Here is a 22,606-nt window from a genome sequence, read left to right as displayed (position 1 = left end):
ACAGTATCATGTAACTAAGTAATCATATTAAATACATAGTGATTTATATAATTTGCATCTCATTATGTTGATAATCACCCAAAGTACTTCCCTACCAAAACTAAGAATATCCAACAATCCCCTCTGGAGATATCCATCTACAAAATAACGAACTAAAAGACCCACTGTGTAGTATCAAGGACCCGCGGGAAAATTTGTGGGAAAAGTCATCTTTGAAGCATGCTAATTGACTTGTTCCTGGGGAACAGCAAGTAGATACATGTACTGTTTCTTGGCGATACTGTAGCACACTTTGTCTATACGCTTCACAGTCATTTTTGATCAAAGGCATAATAGAGAGGGGCATTTCTCATCTTTGCAGACAGATATGTTAGTCCTGGCGCATCCCCGTCTTGTAATTTGCCAGCGAAAGGGTATGTTACCCCGTAAGTGGCGGTATCACCACGTTGTTTGTGAACATGTGCGAACATGTGTGATCACGTCGACCGATGATGATGATGATGATGTTAGTCCGTAATATTTCTCTTACTTGGGCGTACCTATATCCCTGAAGGTGACATCTGTTTGTTAATGTAAAACTGTTCAATACAATACATCCTTGAAGGCGACCTATTGACCTACATCTTAAGACACCAGCTGTAACACACATGTATGTACCAGCCCTATAGGATTCTGCAGTATATCGCAATTCATTTAGTTTCCCTAAGTAATTATATTGAATAGATAGTGATTTACATAATTTGCATCTCATTATGTTGATAATCACCCAAAGTACCTACCTACTAAAAACAAAGAATATCCATCAATCCCCTCAGGAGTTATCCATCTAAAAAGTTACGAACTATAAGACCCACTGCAGTTCCAAACAAGCTGCTAGGAGGCCCAAAATTACACCATTTACTCCTAGTCCCAACAGCTATCCACCATTAAAAAATAATGAACCTGGCACTTCTGGAAAATTTAGGCGCAAACTTTGATGCTCACTTGCAGTACCGAAACAAGTCGCCAGGAGGCCCATTATCGAACTTGACCTTCATTTCTGTGTCCCCTACCTATCAACCAAATATCATTAGCATCCATCAAGAACATCTCGAGTTATCTTGCATACAGACAAACGCACTTACATACAAAGCCAGCTACAGCACCATAGATAAAAGGTAGCTAAACTATTCTCGCACATGACAATCCTTTCCACAACCGCTACATGCACACCTGCCAAATATCGTGAAAATCGCCCAGCTGTATTTTGACTTATGCTTCCCGAAAAAAACACCCAAAAAAATACCAAGCTCGCTACCGTACCGTAGAAAAATGCCAGGTCACCCATTTTCGAACTAGGCATGCCTATCGACAATCGCTACACACCTGCAAAAAAATCAAAAAGTTCCGTCCACAATTTCTCGACTTATATCCTGTTGACCTACATACAGACCCAAGTCGGCAAAATCATTATCTTCTTGGCGAAGATAATGATAGTGTAAAAGGGCGCTCAGAAAACCTTCCACCATCCAGGTCTCCGACTTTTACGTCAATATATATTTGTATACAGAGCAATCAGACTCAGGTCTCCAACACTCCATTCTATGACGGCAACTTCCTGTGACCGCTCTGCGGCCTAGGACTTTACAGCCGTCGCTCATCGAGAGGTACTAGTACTTTTCCCTTAGACAATGATTTCTTACTTTCACCTTTACCTACCAACATACCAAATACCTTCGAGTTAATACGTCCACGACTTCGAGAAATTATTAAAACAAAACAAACAAAAACAAACAAACGTGTTTCATGTACATGATATGATTTGATATCTATTCATGTTCAATTTTTCTCTTTGCAGTAAATTATGTCATAGGTTTTAAAGTACTATCATGGAACGTAGCTGATAACGTTATAGAGAATTCCCTCTTGATTTGCATAATCATGCCATTCTTCACTTATAATTAGTATTGGAAATCAGGATGATCTGTCAAACCCTTGCTAAATTGTAATCTGTCAAACGCTTCTTGAACTAGATTTCGGCGACCTCATACCTCCATGAAATATTTAGAGCTTTTATTAAGTTTATGCAAATGACTTAACATGAATTGATATGCATGGTGATGTTCATCATTGACTAATGTACACATGTCACAAGAGTAAATTCCCATTATCAAGCGGATTTGCAATTTTTGCCCATTGCCCATATTATGCAAAATTCATAATTCACATGTGTTACATTTATTGAAGTCTAGTTATCGAAAACAATGGAATAATACAATTAACTACCTACGTAACTTACCTACATACCAAAAATCATGAAAGTCCATTGTTCCCTTCTTGAGTTATCCACTTCAGATAGAAGTTTTTGGCAAAAAATGCCCCTGCTATCCCCAAACGAGCTGCTAGGGGGTCCAACTTATGTCGGTTCTTCCTGAGCACAAGAGCTATCTAACACCCAAATATCACGACCATAATCATTCAGAACACGAAGTAGCAAAACCGGAAGTTGCGCTGCAATTCCAAGGAAAACCGTTAAGGGGCCCAAAATCTAATCATTTCCAGCTTTCATCACACCCTACCAACACACCAAATATGAAATCAATCCACCTAGCCGTTCTTGAGTTATCTTGTTGAGTGAGACAGACAGACAAACGACACACATAACGCTAGTGAAAATGGGGATAACAATACTTCGCTCGAGAAGGCTAATTAGTCCATCATTTGGCGAGAGTATGAGTTGCGCTAGGAGTTGAAGAGCGGACTATTTTCTCTCGCGGAAGGAAAATGAAACTGCATGCGGTCAGCTCTCGATAGTAACTTACCTGCATGAACTTTGACCTACTTCCTGTTAAACATCGTGTACAAAAACAACGCCCCCGAGATCCAAAGTCCACCAATATCGCGGGATAAAGTCACCAGAGAAGTTCCAGTATGACTGAATTTGATCCCAGTAAGATGTGGGTAAGTAGATGGTTTTCCTTACACGTACCCGATCTACACGCAGTGTCACTTATAAGCCAGGTCTTCATCGTCAGCTGGAAAGTTTAATAATATTTACTTCACTCACGTTTTACGTAACATGATCTGCGAAACCCAAAATATGATTATGGTTTGAACAAGGAGGAAAGAGTACCGCCTGGCCCGAGATGTTGTTTCAATCATCATGTGTACTGCAGTACTTAGCGACTCTTGAAAACTTGGTCTCTACATGGATGACAGATCACAGATATCACTGTCACAGTGGTACTTTGCTTAGAGATACACGTTGTGAGTTTCATCAGGACACGCCGAGTTGCACGGCGGGTTGACGCGCATGAAGGAGAAATGTTGTTCCTGTTTCTACTTGTTGACACAAATGACTACACGTTCATGTGACTTTCACTTTTACAGTTTCACTTTCTAACTCACTCACTCACTTGAATGAAATGAAGTCATCAAACCAAAACAGAATTCAGCATTTTAAGTTAACGCTAGTTAACCTTTAAGTTAATTCATTGCGTTTTTCACCAAGAGTCAGCTTATTCCAATCTGGCAGAAGAACAAAGCATAATTTCTGTATTCAACATGGTGGTATTGTTGTTTACCTTTGTCATTAATCCCATCCACGATATATTTTCTCTCCTAACATGCTAATATGAAAATGTCTCAATTTGAAAACACCGTCGCGTTGCGTTGAGAACGACGGCGCTCCCGGAGGGCGTGACCTTTATTCGTTCTCATGTTTGTCCGCTACTAATTACTTTGTGCTGAAGCTATTGTTCCTTTCTTGACTCATGAATGGAGTGCTCTAGATTACAAACTTATTCAGGCAACAAAAAAATCCCGACAACTACCGCTGAGTATTTACCGTCGCACGCAGTAGCGCGTTGGTAAAAAAAATGAGGTTGTTGGGTCAGTAGACCGTGACGTAAAATCGATCCTGGCGCCATGATCGTTCCATGATCGTTCCATAAAACTTATGCACCTTTCGTTGCAACTTGAACGGCGTGCTGCGGCTCAGTACCAAGCGGGTAATCATCAGTTTGCAGTACAACCATCTGTGCAGTGTTTTGCACCCTCCACACGGCAAAATGTAACCCGATATATTTGTGTCAAAGGTCAATTCTGGCGGCCAACAACACTAAAGATGAAGGGGTGTGAAGTCTGATATGCCGCTGTTGTCAATGCCTTGGATAAAAGAACGAGAGATTCCACAATAAATGATATAAAACATTGCTGTCAGACTTGTGGTCGACAAATATGCAGTGCAAATCTTGTTATTGGTGTACCATACCTGTACTGAGACAGTTGGTATCGTCTTCAAGGCCGTATTTGCAACAGTTTACCTGATCTGGCTTGGGACTTGCACGTTTTAAAAAAAGGAGACCAGAGTAAAATCAATCAATTTGTCGATGTTCAATATCATTTCCATTCTTGGTGGTGCATAAAATGTTTAATAGATGGCTGAATATTGATCTAAGAGAGAAAGGCGAGTTAGTGAGTTATTAAAGGTAAGTTTAATAAATACCTTGTAATGTCGTCATCCAATCTTTTTCCCGCGGTTGCGACCGTAGGTTTCTGGGAAAAAACATGGCGATGTTCGATCGTGCGCCACAAGTGCGGGAGGTTGTGGCAACAGAGAGACGGTTTTCGACAATTGATCACACTTTGAGTCCAGTTACTGGTTAGCAACACAAACTTTATTGAGTCGTCTTGTGCATGATAATCGTGAACTGGAAGCATTTATGTGATAGATCTCTGCCATTCCGGCAAACAACGCGGTGACGCAATCCTCCCATGGTGCGGTAGGCTATTACAATAAGGGACGGTACGTTTTTGACCTCGCTGTTTTCAAATGCGTGGTCATCGGAGCCTTTTCAGGAATATTCTGAACACTTAAGTCTCTCGGTTATGCATCCCCGTGGTTATTACTGATGTTGCATTTACCGTGTCTCCGTAGATTCCCTGTTTTTGAAAAAACGAATTAAGGTAACGGAACGAATAAAGGTTAACTAGCGTCAAGTCTATGAAACTTATATTTTCATGATCATCTTTTACTGTAGGTTGAACTCCACCTTCACCTGGATGGTGCAGTCCGAACAGACACACTGTTCGATGTTGCCAAGTAAGTACATGTATCTCTTCTCCACTCAAATGTTGACAATATGTTTGTTTCAAATTGCTGTATCGCTAAACTAAAGATGTATAATGGTAATTATGGTTATGTATAATCATGTAGAATAATACTAGTACATAGTTACATGTCAGGGTAGAGACTCAGATCTGGTATAATTGCCGATTTTGCGGGTAGAGATCCTGCCGGGTGTTTCTGTCGACAGAGACTATGATTAGGGTTTCTACCGGTAAAATCGGTAATTCTGCTGGCTAAGATACCGATAGGGGTCCCTGTCGACAGATTCTGTTGGGCTGTGGGGTGTAACGGCAACGTGTTTGATCCAGAACCCTGAGGTCCTGGGTTTAAAGGTCTACTACGCAGTTATTTGCGCTCAAATTTGAAATATTTTAGAACTAAGAAATCTCAGATTTACTACTACTTTTTGACACTTTTTGACACTTTTGTGTCATTATTTCACGTTTGCAACGTAGAGAATTAGCCTACAAACATTTCGTCCTACGCGCGCTGTAACTTGTTGACCCCCCTAGTTAGGCACTGGTGAGAATTCAAAAAAGAATCCATCATCAACGGTTATTGGTCGGGAATCTCCGGTGAGTTCCGGTTGTGTGACGTCATGACTCGGTGAACCATGTGACCAAGTCCGGGTAGGCTCGGGCAGACTCGGGACTACTCGGATTTCGTCGGTGAAGAAACAAAATGGCTGAAACCCAGCGCGGGCGTGCAGATTCCCAGGTTTTCAAACGCGCTCGCACGGGGAAAATATCGACTCCTGACATGCCTTGAATAGTGTTCCGTAACGTGGTAGGCTTGATTCAACAAACTATATAAAGAAATGGCCGGAAAATGGATTTTTTGTTTTCAGTTTGAAGCGCAAATAACTGCGTAGTAGACCTTTAACCAGTCATGTCACAGATCTCATGTTCTTGGAAAAGGCACTTAACACACTTAATTTTCTTCACTTTACTCAGGTGGAAATGAGTACCTTTACTGCAGTTAGGGATGTCCCCTGGATAGGACATTAAATAAAGACCATGCCACGATATGATGATGATCATGGGCAACAATTACTGTCTAACAGGTCACAGTTGAATATTGTGGCCTGTGTAACATGTGACATACATGTGGGAACAACCTTGGGCAATCTGCATTTAAGGCTTGTCAGAGGATCTGCTCCCCAGGGCAGGGGGACAGTCACATGGTCAGACCATAGCGGTGCAGCAACCTTGTACCCTTCTTAAAGTTCTTTAAAAAAGAGCCCTGACTGTAACATTTCCTTTGCAGGCGCCGCGGCTTGTCGTTGCCTGCAGACACGGTGGATGGCTTGGTGCCGCATGTCAGCATGGACAAACCAGGCAAGATCGCCGCCATGTTCCACGCTTTCCAGACCCTGCTACCAGTCATCAGGTCTGCATTTATATCTCGGCGGACATTGATATTATCTGAATTGAAATTGAATGCTGACTATTTTTCAATACTGTTACAATCTATTATTTGTTTTCAAAGTATAATCTTGATGTGACTGAATACCCGGCTAAATACCTCAGAAAGACAATTTCATACAGATGTATAAGAGCATTTTGGGATGGATAAAGACAGGTGGGTGAATGCGAAGACCAAGAAATTGAATTGAAAGTCTATGTAGTAAATTCTTCGTACAGAATCCATGCATCTATTCAATTTGCGCACAAATTATTGAAGAAAAACGTATTGAAGAACAAAATTCAAGTTTTAGAATGTCTATTTTATTCCTTAGTTATTTCTTGAATTTTTCCAATGGATTAGACACATATTCATGGCTTTGCCCTCAGATTTAGTGAATTTCTTATAAATCAGATGACAACTAATAAGACAACGTTACATCATACATGACTTTGCAAAGATGGATTATTTTGTTCAAGGTGAAATTGTCCTGAAATGTAAATAAAAAGAGAAAATTCTTTCCTCCAATACTTAGCGGTGACCGAGCTGCTATTCGCAGGATAGCTTACGAGTTGTGTGAGGACGAGGCTCAACAAGGAGTGGTGTACTTTGAAACCCGTTACTGCCCACATCTACTCACAAGTAATCACACAGGTGAGCAGCCATTTAAGAAAAGTGGAGTGATAAGATTAATTTATTTCATTGCTTCTAAAATTGAAGAAGGCTGGTGGTTATTTTATATAACAATATTGTAAAAATGTAAAAGGACAGAACTTCTTCTATTATGGGGTTGTGTGGTGTAACTGCAGGGTATTTGACCCATAAGCCAGAGTCCTGGGTTTGAATCCTCGATCTCATGTTGCCAATCTTGTACCGTTGGGAAATGCACTGAACACGACTTTCCTTACTGCATACCTTGACTTCTGTTGGACAGGTAAAAGGCAGTTGAAGGAGATCAATGGTCTCAGCCTTCCAATACTGTGCCCTATAGACACAGTGGGTTCTACCCCCATGGCCTCAAAAAGGCTATGGGGCCACCTTTACCTTTACCTTTTCCTCAACATTTACCTACCTCAACCTCAACCTTTTACCTCTACCTAAGACTACATCTACCTCTTACCTCAACCTTTACCTCAACCTTTACCTCTACCTGAGAATACATCTACCTCTTACCTTTACCTCAACCTTTACCTCTACCTGAGACTACATCTACCTCTTACCTCAACCTTTACCTCAACCTTTACCTCTACCTGAGACTACATCTACCTCTTACCTCTACCTTTATACCTCAACCTTTACCTCTACCTGAGACTACATCTACCTCTTACCTCTACCTTTACCTCAACCTTTACCTCTACCTGAGACTACATCTACCTCTTACCTCAACCTTTACCTCTACCTGAGACTACATCTACCTCTTACCTCAACCTTTACCTCTACCTGAGACTACATCTACCTCTTACCTCAACCTTTACCTCTACCTGAGACTACATCTACCTCTTACCTCAACCTTTACCTCTACCTGAGACTACATCTACCTCTTACCTCAACCTTTACCTCTACCTGAGACTACATCTACCTCTTACCTCAACCTTTACCTCTACCTGAGACTACATCTACCTCTTACCTCAACCTTTACCTCTACCTGAGACTACATCTACCTCTTACCTCTACCTTTACCTTTACCTCAACCTTTACCGTTACCTCTATCTTTTCCTAAACCTTTACCTCTACCTTTACCTTTACTTTTATCTTAACCAGAACCCAATCTTCATGACAATTATGCTGGTTGTACTCATTGTACTGTATTGTTGAAGGTGAGAGTGGGGATGACCCAACAGTAGCTGAGGTTGTGGAGCTTGTGAATGCAGGTCTGAAGCGGGGGAGTAAAGACTTCAACATACAGGCCAGGAGTCTGCTGTGTGCCATCAGGGAACATCCAGGTCGGTATGTTTTATTAAATGATAGTACAGATTCCGATTTATATCAATTTTATATGTCACTGCTTCATTGTATGAGTGCTGGACAGTTGTGTGTGTTGGATAGCTGTCCCTATTGCTGGGAAGTGTGTTAGACAGCAGACACTATTGCTGCAAAGTGCACTGCTAGACAAATAACACTATTGCTCACGACTGTGCTGAATAGCTGTTACTACAATTGCAGCTGCAAGTGCTGGACAGCAAAACAATTTGCTGAACAGCTGTCACAATTGCTGCAAAGTGACTGCTGAACAGCTATCACTACTGCTGCAATGTGTGCTAGACAGTATGTGCCACTTTTGCTGCAAAGTGTGCTTGATAGCTGCCACTATCACATTTGGCAAATATTAGATGATGAATAAAAATGATGATTGTGCTGTAATGCATTGCTCTCAACTATGGCACAACTAATTGTATACGATTGTTTTCTAAAATGCTTTTTTCCCAGAGTGGTCCCATGAGATGGTGGAGCTGTGTGGTAAGTACAGCAGTGATGGAGTGGTGGGGGTGGATCTGGCAGGAGGGACAGTGGGATACAAGGAGGATGCTAACCTACCTCATATCAAGGCCTTCCAGGTGAGACATTTTGTCATTAATATTATAACAATCTGTATCAGTATCAAAGGTATGTTTGCACAAGGGGCGACTAACCGAAGCTAGGTAACATTACTCATTTTAACCAAGATTGTTGGCATATTACTAGCATATCAATAGGGACTAGGGAATATCATCACAGGCGTTTGACACAGTGTCTGTTAAATAGAACTTTAACTGCCTTGTATTGGCAACATGACAATTGAATTAGGACTCAGCAATAGTTGCTTTGTAGGGTAGCAATATTATCATACCCCCTATGAGGACCCTCATCAGTTCCATGTATGTTTGTGTGCAGGAGGCAGAAAGTCTGGGAGTCCATCGAACAATACATGCAGGCGAGGTCGGAGGGCCAGAAATAGTTGAAGAGGTAATAAAAAATTGTTTTTGACTTGTCTGTGTCTGTCAGCTTGACTAAAGAAGCTATAGTGTATGTATCTGTTATACTCAAACTCACCGTACTCCATCGCAGAATTTTTAGCACAATTATCTTAAGACTATACTTGGATAAGGAATGCATCCTTACTGTTCATGAGCCCTTAACTCTCCTCCTAACAACGGCAAATGCTGTTGTACGTAAAAGAACACAACACACTTATTGGGAAGAGTACTAATACACCTTTCTCACGCGGCGACCATGATAGATCTAAAACGAGTTCAATGAGGCAAACAAAAGACTGTCCATCATAATTAGTAGTTCAACCAATGATAGCATGGAAATTAGAAAATTGACCAATAAGAGAATGGCTGCATATCCGTCAAATATTTGCATTATTATGTTTTTATTTTGCATCTCTTAAGGGAATATGGGATCAGTACACGAGTCTAAATTGCTACATATTTTGCTGCATAACACTGGTTATAATTATATTTATTATTTGATCTTATATTGTGAAAATTTGTGTGGTCTGGGGGAAAACTAAATTGGAGCTGATTTTAAAAATAAGTTTTGTCTGTTTGCCTCATTGACCTCGTCTTCAATCTATGATGGCCGCTGCGTGATATTAGGCTGTGATGAGCCGGACGGGTGTGCTTTGTTGGGGTGTGCTTTGTTGAAAACCTGTGCTGTGGTGAGGCCTCTTTGCAGTTACAATAATAGCCCTGCAGTCCCCATATAGGGATTTGTGGTTGCAATTTCCTTAATTTCATTTTTGCAAATTTCCCAGGCAGTGACACAGATGCACGCAGAACGTATTGGCCATGGATATCATGTCTTGGATGATGAGGACTTGTATCAACGGCTCAAGAAAGACGGCATACATTTCGAGGTAATTGTTGATTTGTCTTTTTTGGTTTGAAAGTCCAAAGGAAATTCAATGGTTCAGCACTATAATTTACCTGCGTTTTGTAACAACTGAAACACGAGATCATCAACCTCTAACAACAATCATTTTCTCATTGCCTAATGATATAATTAAGTAATAGATAATAATCGTTTTGTGGATTGTAGATCATATTTAATGTAAGACCCTTAAACCGGTCAGAGAAAATTGCTGCTTTCACAAAGTTTTTCTTGAAAATCATTTCATAAAGTGTCACATATGTGTATTCACACTATATCTTAAAATTTTTTAGAACACAATCATTCATTTTTCTGATCATTTATGTTGATGTAGATTTTTTCTGAGTGATCGCATACATGTATGTATTAAACAGGTGTGTCCAGTGTCTAGCTACATGACAGGGGCTGTGCAGACAGAATTCTCACAACATCCAGCCAAGAGGTATTTCTAATAGTTGTGTACATTCTAATCAGGCACTAAATATACATACATGTATACAGGCAAGTAGACTGTTACCACTTGCATTGTACCATCTTTCAATCTCTTGTTACATATACCTCCATGAAAAAAGAAGGTATTAGTTAAGGTGTATCTGTGAATGTGTGTCTATCTGAGTGTGTTTCCACAAATTTGTGGTCAGCAATAAGTCAAGAACATCATAAACAAGAAAGCTTCTGAAAAAAAAGCTGGCCGATGCGTATTTTGGAGAAAGCCTGGATGTTTAACAAAATCACATGAATAAAGAGTTTTTAAACATCGAATTACTGAATTGGTCTGTCATCTATTAAAAAAAACTTAACATGAGATTTGTCTAACAAAGAAAAAAAAACAAGTGGGGTTCAAACCCATGATTCACGGCTGCAGAAGCAAATTGCTATTTACACCCAGTGCCTTAGACCAGTCGGCTACGCTGATTCAATTATGCAATCAGGCATATAGAAGGGCTATTAGAAGGGTTTGGTTAAATTGACCGATCCATGCATCCATCCTCCATCCATGTATCCCGGTTGAACGAACCGCTTCTGTCGATTCAAAGACGGTGCTACGCACCTGCAATAATTGAATAGCACTCTTAAGAGCCTGTTATTTTAGAAATATCTAGCTCTATGGTCTGCTTCAGTGCTGGTAAGATTGCTTTTCCAAACGAACCTACAGTTACTCCACTTTTGTTGCAGGTTTGCCAAAGATGGAGCCAACTTTTCCCTCAGTTCTGATGATCCCAGGGTCTTCCTCACATCCCTCGCTCGAGAACGGGACTTTGTGAAAGAGAATTGGGGCTTTGACGATGCCTTGATTTCTACCCTGGTAAGTAGCAAATCTTTGTTCTCGTTTTGCAATTTTCTTTTATCCATGCATGTACAATGATTGCTCCCGATTTATAAATCCTGATACATATGGTCGCAATCCGCATCACATAAATCCATTGGTTGTGGTAGGATTTTTCTATATTTATCAAACTTAGCATTGGTACACAATGTTTAGTTGATTTGTTTAGATCAGTTTAAATAGATATTACATCTAGTAGAAGAAGTATACAGTACAGTATTAGATCAGCTTAAAGAGATATTACATTTAGTAGAAGTATTATCCAGTACAGTTGTATTAGATCAGTTTAAAGAGATAATACATCTAGTAGAAGTAGTATCCAACAGTATTAGATCAGTTTAAAGAGATAATACATCTAGTAGAAGTAGTATCCAGTACAGTATTAGATCAGTTTAAAGAGATATTACATCTAGTAGAAGTAGTATCCAGTACAGTATTAGATCAGTTTAAAGAGATAATACATCTAGTAGAATTAGTATCCAGTACAGTATTAGATCAGTTTAAAGAGATATTACATCTAGTAGAAGTAGTATCCAGTACAGTATTAGATCAGCTTAAAGAGATATTACATTTAGTAGAAGTATTATCCAACAGTATTAGATCAGTTTAAAGAGATATCATAACATTTAACAGTGCTGGGATCCCTGACACAGGGGTAGGCAGCAGTTGGCTAGTCTTCACACCATGCTTCCAAGGTTCTGTCCAGCGGGTTCACCCTTTAGTTAGACTGCACACCTTGATGTTCCTCCTAACACATTCCATCCAGGATTTCTCTTGGTGTAAGTTACAGAATTTCATTGCATGGGTAAAATAGACTGTACATGGAAATTTTGATGTCTTTGCAGAACCTGAATGCAGCTCAAGCATGTTTCCTACCAGAGGCTGACAAAGACAGACTTGTCAAACATATCCAGAGTCTGCAATGACCCTGCTACACAGACATCTTCACTTAGTACACAGTAAATTTTGCGCTCAGTGAGCTCCGGGGAGGCCATACTTTTTTGGATACTCGAAAGTGGATTTTATAATGTACTTAAATTAGCAATTCGAGTATCTACTCGGTGTAAGATGTAAATTTTAAAATTTATGTGGTCTATATACATGTACAAGATGTTTTCAACCAAGAGGAATGATATTTACTAATGTTTTTATTGTGATTAAAAATGAGATGACATTCCTGTTTACAAATTCCTCCTATGGTTCAAATTTGTCTCAATGTTACCCAACATAAAATGTAGCCCTAAATCTTAGTAATTTTATGCGGCCAATAATATTTTATTGTTTTAACAGTGAATATGAGGGTGAGGTGCAAAATGTACATTAAATTTTGTAAGTCAGAGAAATCAAGTGTGATGAAATCTTATGAAACAAAAGGTAAGTTAGCTTTGTTGTTAAGGTTAATTTGTCTATTTTATGTAAAATGTTAGTAAATGTAAATTTGAAATGTTTTAACAAATTCATCTTGTTTTACCATATATAGAACCATTTTTGTCATTTTTACATGTAGTATCAGTAAAATATAATCTCTAGATTATTGGACTATCAGAATATGATTTACTTGATGATTACGACATGTATATTATATTAAGCAAACAAATAAACAATTTGGTTGATTAAAAAACTGCCTTTTGTTGTGTCATTCTGTTCAATTGAACTCCTGATCAAGACGTATGTATAGAGGGGCAATGTATTAAATGTCCAACACATTACTATTTGCATTGAGTGACATTTTAATGTTAAGATATAATGTTATGACTTTTAAGCAAAAGACATATTTTTCATTGAAGAAAAACACCCTTTTTTTCACAATCCTTCTTTATTACTACCCATATATATTTTCAGTAATTTATACACCAATACCAAATGCCTTCGTTAACACAAAATGATATACAGATATGTCAGCTGTGGGTTCAGTTGTAATACCTGGTACTGAATGTAGTTTACACATTTAGTAAACTACGCAATTACACACATTTAGTAAACTACGCAATTACAAGAATTATAGTGTGAGTATAATATATAAATGGTATCCAGTAAAATTACTTGTACATTCAGTTATATACTGCTATTAAGACTAAGCTTCTAAAGGACATTTATCTTTAGTTAGTAATTATAGAATTTTGGGCTTGCCCCCGCATTACCTAACTCTTCTTCATTATTACCGGCATAACAAGGATTCCCCAAAATGGTCTTATTGCTTACAGTTTCCTTCATTAGTCTCCAGACTTTCATCAGGAGGAAAAGTTTATCTTGAACAGGGCTCTAGCCAGCGTCCGTTTTTCCATCAATTGACGGAAATTTGCTGCGTGTGACGGAAAAATTTTAAAACCAATCCGTCAACTTTGACGGACAAAAATCTGATAAAAGCTCCTTGGTGGAAGCTACAGGCTGCTTGGGGATGCCGTCCACGGCCGTAAAAGCCACACACTGTTTGTTTTGCTATTGTTATGATTGTTGACAATGTGTGTCGGTGCCCTTTCGTATACGATAATCTCATTAAAACCCTTTTTCAAGGTCTCAGTTCAGTCTCTCTAACTCCTGGAATAGTGTTTTCGCGACAATGGGAATTGGCTGACGGAAAAAAAATGTCGAGCTGGCTAGAGCCCTGATCTTGAATAATTAGTGTCTCTGCCTAGGTCTAAGTGTTACCTTCCTCAGCACCAACCAATGGCTCAAACTTTTCACTTGCTAATCATGCGAGCAAAATGATTGAGCCAGCGGTTACTAAGAAGGATGGTACCCAGGCTAGCCCTGCCTGGCTTTACAAGTACATGTATTAGGATTGGCATTAGGTGTATATACAGGCTTTGACGTTATCTGCACCATGTTGGATCACAGTGTACACTGTATGTCTGTAAAACACTGTATGAAGACACTACTGCTTGATCCAATTACATGCCAACATGGTCGTTGGAGATTCAAATTTCATGTCATTTATCTATTTCACCAGGGTTAAAATCACACTTACTAGTAGGCTATGGCCAGCTTTTCAGGTGATTACACAGATTAATAGGTAACACAGGTAGCAAATTGTAATCATTATGAATCTGTATGATGTCAATGAAATTTTATATAGGTAACACACAGCCCCCAACCATAGAAAACCCTGTGTAACCATGAATGCCTGGATACTTCCGTAGTAAGTTCACACCCAGTTGAGCTGACGGACAGCACAATAGATGGCGATGAGAATCAGTGCAAAGTGACCCATGTGAGAAAATCCACCCCAAATCCTTTTCTCAGGATCTGTAATCATTGAAAACTGTATGTAACTCATCTAATACAATACACTTAATCTCCAAGCAGATCCTACGGTGCCATAAGATAGTATCAAAGCTGGCCAAGGAGTGTAGCAGCTAAGGGAGTCAGACGGACACCGGAGGTTTGATACTATACAGGTCATTATGCACCGTGGATCTGGTTAGAGATTAAATACCCTGACAACAATGTAAGCTTCAATCTGTTTAAATTTGTGTTTTTAATGGATTTCTATTAGTTCTACAAAATTAGGTCTACCCAGAAAACTGATGAAGAAGGGGCATCTCACTGAAGATGTGGTACATTAACTTGTCATTGCTGCGGCCAAGAAATTTGATACAGAGTGCTTAAATGAATTGCAACTATAAAAAAAAATTACTTTGATGCTTTGTGTATGTGTGTTTTTTAAAAATCTTTCTAATCATACTTGTACATTTTGCATGATATTAATTCCATTTACAAAGTCATAATATTTGTAACACTAAGTCAATGTAGAACACTGCATTGCCACCAATGTACCATAGTCAAGTGAGATAACCCTTAAACTCAGACTAGTAGATACCATGATAGCACTGTAGGATCAGTGTGAGTAGGTAGCTATTTCATCCACAAAGTCCATTATTAGTATTACATGTGACACCAGTATTCATGGTAACTTACACAATCAACATACGGTCTCACAAATTATTCATGATCAGGATCATTGGTATCCGATAAGTGAACATAATGTTCTATTACTGCATGTACTTGCTACTACTGGCACTAAGATTATACTAAAGTTTCCATAGGCCACTTTCTACAGAAGGGCACTCTAATGAAGGTCGGAGGCTTCCTCTGTTCACACCCAGTTGAGCTGGCGCACGGCTCCATAGATGGACATGCCCAACAGGGCAAAAAAGCCCAAGTAAGAAAATGCACCCTTATTCCTTTTGGCGGGATCTGTAATCATATCATATTGAAAAAAATGTATTGATTTCATACCCAAGGTGTTATGAAAATCACAATCAATCACAAAATAGACACTTGAGTGACAGAAAAAAACAAAACAATGGTCCCTATCTCAAAAAGGAAAACAAACAAGTAAGTAGTTGGCAGGTTCAATAGTGGTATTTTGTCAAATTATTAGTACACACCTTTTGAACATTTCAAAACTCAAGGGTGCTGTAAGTTGTTGCCAACGTAGGAATATGCACATTGATTTGTGCGCCTGAATTTCAGGGCATTGTTGAACTAGTAAGTGGGAAAAAAAATAAAGGGCCTCAAATAAACCAAGTTCGTGTACTGCAATTCTTCTATTCCAAGCGATTTTGTAACTTGAAGTAGGCAATTGCAATTCACAAGTTTGTAGGAACAATGTCAGTGACTACAAACTTTTTTTCATAGAAATTCAAACAAGGACATTGCATACATGTAGATGTCCTTGATTTTTTAACCATATTTTCATGAAAAGAGAAAATATGAGTCCAAGATTGGTGGAGAAGGGTGCATACTTTATTCAAATTTTCCCATTTTATATTTTCAGTCCCAGTCAAATTTGTATAAATTTGAACTTAGGGGTGCATATTCTCATTGGGGTGCACACTTTGATTGACTTTGATTGATTGAGAGAATGATTAGTTTCCAAAGGTCATTTTCCAGAGAATGTCGCATGCAGATCTTGATGCTTCATCTGTTCACACCCAGTTGAGCTGACGGACCGCTCCATACACAGACATGCCCATCAGGGCAAACAGAGCCAAGAAATCAAATTCACCCCGGATCCTTTTGGCAGGATCTGTAATTTTATTATATTGAAAAATGTATTTGTACTCAAAATCATCCAAGGGCCTTATAATTACAATCATCATAAATCACAAAATAGACACTTGATTGGGCAGGCGTAGCACAGGGGTGCCTAGTAAGCATTTGCACAAACCCTATGACTATGAGATTCGTACGAACATTACAGTAAATCACTGTGAAAATTCACGACCCTTATGAAAATCACACGAATCACTATGTGAAAACGTACAATTCAAACCTTATGTCATTCGCACGAATCACTACCGGTATGTGACACACACATCACATAAGGCTGTGGGTGTCACATAGTGATTTCTGCGTATCACATAATGTTCGTATGAATCTCATTTGTTCGTGCAAATGCCTAGGCACCCGTGAGCACTAAAAAAGAAAAACAAAGAAGAGTGGAGAAAACTGGTTGTTAGATCTTCTATCTGTGTTGCCCCCCGGGATGATCCAAAAGGTAGACTGAGGGATAGATAAGATGATGATCAGTGATATACATGATTGTATGATATGAGATACAAACCTCCAGTGTAGTATCCATGGGCATAGACAATGCGGCCAGCGTTCCACACCAAACCAGCAATGGCAGAGGGGACCTGGAATTGATAACAGGTAAAAGTTGACTTTGTGTTGACATATAACTGAAATGCTTGCCATGTAGACTACAAAAGTAGACTAAAACAATAATAAGACTACAATTTGAGCATGGTTTCAAAGATACTCAAGACCTAGCAGAGAAGAGTCCTTGAGTGCCCTAAATTTCTGTTTACAGACTCTGAATTCTGTTTACTGACGTCTAACCCCCAAGGGATGGGGAACAACAGACGTTAACCCGGATAGTGTGAGTGAGTGAGTGAGTGAGTGAGTGAGTGAGTGAGTGAGTGAGTGAGTGAGTGAGTGAGTGAGTGAGTGAGTGAGTGAGTGCGCTGAGTTGAACTGCATTTAGCTACAGTGGAGTGTATTCCACGTCAACTCCAAAAACTTTATGTGTAAACCCAGCCGTAGACCACTTTAGCTATTTTAAGCCTGATGACAGTGAATCGTGAACTCCCTTTGGACTGATTCTCATAATGAAAAAGAATCCTGAGCTCTTGTTGGCACTAATCTCATCCATAGGTTAATTCTCCTGGCTAATAGTAATAGAGTTGAAACGGTCATCATAGAAGCATAACCTAGTAGAGACATGAACACATGTTGAAGTGAAAACTACTGACCGGAAACTGGACACCAGCCACCAGTAGGAACACCAGGAACAGGGGCAGCTGCTCCAGCCTTGATATGACAATAGAAAGACATTGTATGATTAGACTCTAATGTAAAATCATTATAGACTCAGTTTCGGCAATACTGATGTGCTTTTACTTTATTTTTAGCATGGCAAGGCCATGCGGCACGAAAATTGTATGGAATTTTAATTTAATTTAATTTAATCATAATATACATTGTCTACTAGCAGTACTCTAATATAATCCAACTTCACTTCTCTACTCTACATGCATTACTTAATATCTTTTAAAGTTTTAGTTTTATGAGCTTTTAATAATAGATCCCTGTTTCATTTACAGCAAATTCTGTGAATGCCAGCAACTTATAATGACTGAAAGGATGAACTGCAGACTCAATATATGAGAAAAAGGAGACTTACATGTTTTGGTGAGCCCGCTGGTAGCAGTTGAAAACTTGGTCCTTGTCACTGTACATAGTCGGGTACTGTAGGGTACATGTTATACATGTATTAAAGACATCATTGGTGCAAGCTGAATGTACAATCAATACTGTAAATGCTTTTAACTTAAATACTAGTAGATTTATTACTCATCCAGCAACTCTCAAGCACAAGGAACCAAGAGTTAAATACCAAGAGAGACTATTGACTCAAAAGCAAACCATGTGTTACTCAGCACCAAGAGGCCACGTCTAGCGAAATAATAGACGTTAAACGAGGACAACAACAACAACAAAAACAACAACAAGATTTTCAGTAAGGAGAAGACAGACACAGTGGTTTTGAGTTTGCGATATGGGCCATAGTATAATATAAGTCACATACTAGCTGCTGCAATGATGGCAAAGTATTTTCAAAGAGACTTGAAAGAAGAAAATATGAAAGAACGAAAATGTTAACGAATAGTTATTTTTTAAAAATCTTTCAGACCAGTTAGATTTCATAAATGAACGAAAGCAACTTTTTTTTGTTTATTTCGTTGCAATTGCATCGGCGGCGTTCAGTTCAGTTTTGGGATTTGCTACAGCAAGTAAATGTTATGGATGACATCAGCACATTCCTTAATATTTCGCCTGATTAATTTGTTGGCTATGACATCATATTTTGTCCCTTTGATTTTTTTTAATGTAAATGACGTACCATACGTTTATGGTGACTATTTTGAAAATGTTAAGCCATCTTGTTTTGTACCCTTTTTTCCCTATCTCACTATTTTTGCAGTCTCAATGGGATGTCATCCATAAAATTTACTTGCTGTGGCCTACTAATTGAAAAGCCAATGTTCAAAAATTATATTTGTATTTGTTCTCAGGGTTAGGAATCTCCTGAAAGAACATGACTGAAACCGCTGTACTCCACTGCACTCTACTCATGACCGACCAAAATCTAACTTTATAAGTTCCTGATGTCCACAATCAAGGTTCAAGCCTTGGTTCAAGGTTCAAGCAAAACTCCACAGTTACGTTGCATAATTTTCTGTACCTTGACGTCGTACTTCTTGCGCGCCCTCCCCACGTTGACGCCCAGGTACGTGTAGGTCACGAAGGTGGCCACCAGGCTGAACACCACGTAGCCGAACTCTGGTGCGACTTGAAACGCCATTTTTATCACCAGACTGTTGTTGGACGAGAGTTCGTACTTTGCAGAAAACACCAGCTGAACTGAAAACAGGGACGCTGAGAGCCACGCCTACCCACGCTACAACACAATGGACCAGCTCAAATTCACAAAAGGGGGAGCTGTACAAACTTCTGCTGTCAATAGTCTATTTTTAACAATATTTTGTATTTAAAAGCGGCTACAAAAACCATTGAAATAAACTATAGAAATACATATCTCAAAATAAAGTCAACAGATAAGCGGATCGCAGCAGTAATAGCTATATTGTCAAATTTGAGTCACGACCCTTAACTACCTATAATATTGTGGTTTGACCCGAGGTCGTGACGTCATGTTTGGGCTTATCGGGTCAAAAAGTGCATTGTAATGATGAGCCTCTGTTTTTCTTCTTCAAGAAGAGGGTGTGGAAGATGTTATCTGGTCGAGGCGGAAACAATTTGCGTGGGGTAAACTTTCCTGAAATATTTCCTGTACCGGGGTCTCGAATAGTCCTGTTTCACCCAGAAACAAGGTCATAATCACCAGGTGTATTTTGCCAGCCAGTAGGTACCCATAAGATCACGAAGGCGCTCTGTCGGTCGTTGACCCCATACCTAAGCGACACCTGTTAGTCAACAAGTTTTCAACACCCCAGCTGCGCGCAGTTTGCTTCGTCTAGCGACCGTCTCTTCCAGGGAATCATCCTGAAACAAATAACACCCATTATCATAATACCGCCATTAATCATAATACCGCCAAATAAATCGGCGATGAATTTAAGGAGATCTACTTGTGCGGCAACAGTAATTTTCGAGATATCCATGCACACTTCAGACATCCATGGGTTCAACTAATTTTCAAAAAGGCTTCAATAACGGTGCATTCGAAGACAACAAGGCCAAAAGTTTTCAGTTCCTTTTCGGGGCAGGCGAGCTCGTCGCGGGACGAACACACTGTCACGTTCATCGCCAGATTTGTAGATAATAATCACACGTGCTCACGGCACAAGGCGAGCATGATTCAACAGCAATCTTAAATTTCTGTTTGTGACCTACAGCTCGTGTAAAAGTGTGATAAACCGTTGCATGGTAGCCCGGATCGGTTAAACGGGCCCAATTGAACGTACGCCGCCATTTTCCCGCCATTTTTATATCTACGCTAGCAGTAAAGTTTTGCGTCATAGCGGTTGTGGCGGACCAAAGTTAAATGAAAATTCTTGACACTATATGTCCGTTTTTGAATGACTTTTTGTATGGTCATGCAGCTTTTTGTTTTGTGGAATTACTAACAGGTAAGAAAGGAACCGTGAAAGAGGATTATAAAGAGACAAAGCGGCAGCTAATTGTGCCGTGTTTCTTCTTGGCGGTAAATTACGAAACCCCCTATCAACCACGCGCCCGTTCTCTGTGCAATTCGTCAGTGTGTTACAATAACGATATTACCCTTTTAGCAGGACAAGAAAGATAAAAAAATATACATAGAAGAAGTGGAAAAGGTAAGCTGTAACAGCAATATGAAACTGGGGAAAATGATACGTGAGTTCTGTTCCTTCAACTTGTATGATTTTGGTACATTAGATGGAGAGAAAAACAAACATCATTTTATGACAAAATGACACGCAGAATCTGGGACTTTTGTGTTGGATGAACCCCATATTGAAAAGACTTTCTTTTTCAGTGACATGACTGATCAGAAAGAGGAAAACATTGTGTGTTTCGAGACAATTATCATTCTGCTATATTTTATTGTGCTATACTATTATTACTGCACCTTTTCCACGGCGCGCGGTATTTTAAAGTTTATGTTCATGGCAGACGCATACACGGAAATGAGGCTCACAAAAAAAAAACACAACACTGCTGTATCTGTCCTTGGTGCTGAACATCACTTCACTTGTTTCTTATGTAAAACATTCACAATGCTGCATCTGTCCTTGGTGCTGAACATCACTTCACTTGTTTCTTATGTAAAACATTCACACTGCTGCATCTGTCCTTGGTGCTGAACATCACTTCACTTGTTTCTTATGTAAAACATTCACACTGCTGTATCTGTTATTGGTGCTGAACATCACTTCACTCGTTTCTTATGTAAAACATTCACACTGCTGCATCTGTCCTTGGTGCTGAACATCACTTCACTTGTTTCTTATGTAAAACATTCACACTGCTGTATCTGTTATTGGTGCTGAACATCACTTCACTTGTTTCTTATGTAAAACATTCACACTGCTGCATCTGTCCTTGGTGCTGAACATCACTTCACTTGTTTCTTATGTAAAACATTCACACTGCTGTATCTGTTATTGGTGCTGAACATCACTTCACTTGTTTCTTATGTAAAACATTCACACTGCTGCATCTGTCCTTGGTGCTGAACATCACTTCACTTGTTTCTTATGTCAAACATTCACACTGCTGTATCTGTCCTTGGTGCTGAACATCACTTCACTTGTTTCTTATGTAAAACATTCACACTGCTGTATCTGTGCTATGTGCTGAAAACATCACTTCACTTGTTTCTTATGTAAAACATTCTCACTGCTGTATCTGTCCTTGGTGGTGAACATCACTTCACTTGTTCCTTATGTAAAACATTCCCACTGCTGTATCTGTCCTTTGTGCTGACTAGCATCACTTCACTTGTTTCTTACGTAAAACATCCACACTGCTGTATCTGTCTTTTGTGCTGACTAGCATCACTTCACTTGTTTCTTATGTAAAACATTCCCACTGCTGTATCTGTCCTTTGTCCTTTACTAGCATCACTTCACTTGTTTCTTATGTAAAACATTCCCACTGCTGTATCTGTCCTTTGTGCTGACTAGCATCACTTCACTTGTTTCTTACGTAAAACATTCCCACTGCTGTATCTGTCCTTTGTGCTGACTAGCATCATTTCACTTGTTTCTTATGTAAAACATTCATACTGCTGTATCTGTCCTTTGTGCTGAATAACATCACTTCACTTGCTTCTTATGTAAAACATTAACACTGCTGTATCTGTCCTTGGTGCTGAAGAAAATCACTTCACTTGCTTC

General features: G+C 39.3%; 2 protein-coding genes across 4 annotated transcripts; one reads left to right on the top strand and one right to left on the bottom strand.

Annotated features, from left to right (window-relative positions):
- Window positions 1-2,767: 2,767 nt before the first annotated feature.
- Window positions 2,768-13,306, top strand: LOC118423243 (adenosine deaminase-like). Its single transcript, XM_035831323.1, has 11 exons — window positions 2,768-2,940; window positions 5,022-5,083; window positions 6,377-6,499; window positions 7,050-7,168; window positions 8,332-8,457; window positions 8,942-9,069; window positions 9,386-9,457; window positions 10,254-10,355; window positions 10,744-10,811; window positions 11,546-11,675; window positions 12,542-13,306. The coding sequence occupies exons 1-11, from the start codon at window positions 2,911-2,913 to the stop codon at window positions 12,620-12,622; spliced, it is 1,041 nt and encodes a 346-aa protein (XP_035687216.1). The 5' UTR covers window positions 2,768-2,910; the 3' UTR covers window positions 12,623-13,306.
- A 102-nt stretch (window positions 13,307-13,408) lies between these two features.
- On the bottom strand, window positions 13,409-19,678 carry LOC118423256 (microsomal glutathione S-transferase 3-like). 3 transcript variants are annotated; one of them, XM_035831341.1, is made up of 5 exons: window positions 19,450-19,677; window positions 18,388-18,452; window positions 17,957-18,014; window positions 17,266-17,338; window positions 13,409-14,942 (listed from the first exon to the last, which is right to left on the bottom strand). In XM_035831341.1, the coding sequence occupies exons 1-5, from the start codon at window positions 19,567-19,569 to the stop codon at window positions 14,842-14,844; spliced, it is 417 nt and encodes a 138-aa protein (XP_035687234.1). In that variant the 5' UTR covers window positions 19,570-19,677; the 3' UTR covers window positions 13,409-14,841. The 3 variants fall into 3 exon arrangements, with proteins under 3 accessions (XP_035687234.1, XP_035687232.1, XP_035687233.1); XM_035831339.1 differs by having other exon boundaries at window positions 13,409-15,893; window positions 19,450-19,674; XM_035831340.1 differs by lacking the exon at window positions 13,409-14,942 and adding an exon at window positions 16,572-16,728 and having other exon boundaries at window positions 19,450-19,678.
- Window positions 19,679-22,606: the final 2,928 nt, after the last annotated feature.

Source organism: Branchiostoma floridae, chromosome 9, assembly GCF_000003815.2.
Source record: "Branchiostoma floridae strain S238N-H82 chromosome 9, Bfl_VNyyK, whole genome shotgun sequence".
NCBI classification, from domain to species: Eukaryota; Metazoa; Chordata; class Leptocardii; order Amphioxiformes; family Branchiostomatidae; genus Branchiostoma; species Branchiostoma floridae.
Note: the sequence above shows the minus strand (reverse complement) of the source record. Positions and strands in the feature narration are given on the sequence as shown.

Bases quoted from the DNA above. Each gene is read 5' to 3' on its own strand.
- LOC118423243 (XM_035831323.1), top strand. From the start codon at position 2,911: ATGACTGAATTTGATCCCAGTAAGATGTGG. The intron at 8,458-8,941 runs GTCGGTATGTTT...CTTTTTTCCCAG, and splicing joins TGCCATCAGGGAACATCCAG to AGTGGTCCCATGAGATGGTG. The intron at 9,070-9,385 runs GTGAGACATTTT...GTTTGTGTGCAG, and splicing joins CTCATATCAAGGCCTTCCAG to GAGGCAGAAAGTCTGGGAGT.
- LOC118423256 (XM_035831340.1), bottom strand. From the start codon at position 19,569: ATGGCGTTTCAAGTCGCACCAGAGTTCGGCTACGTGGTGTTCAGCCTG. The intron at 17,339-17,956 runs GTCAGTAGTTTT...TATCAATTCCAG, and splicing joins TGGCTGGTGTCCAGTTTCCG to GTCCCCTCTGCCATTGCTGG. The intron at 16,729-17,265 runs GTTTGTATCTCA...ATAAAATTACAG, and splicing joins CCATGGATACTACACTGGAG to ATCCTGCCAAAAGGATCCGG.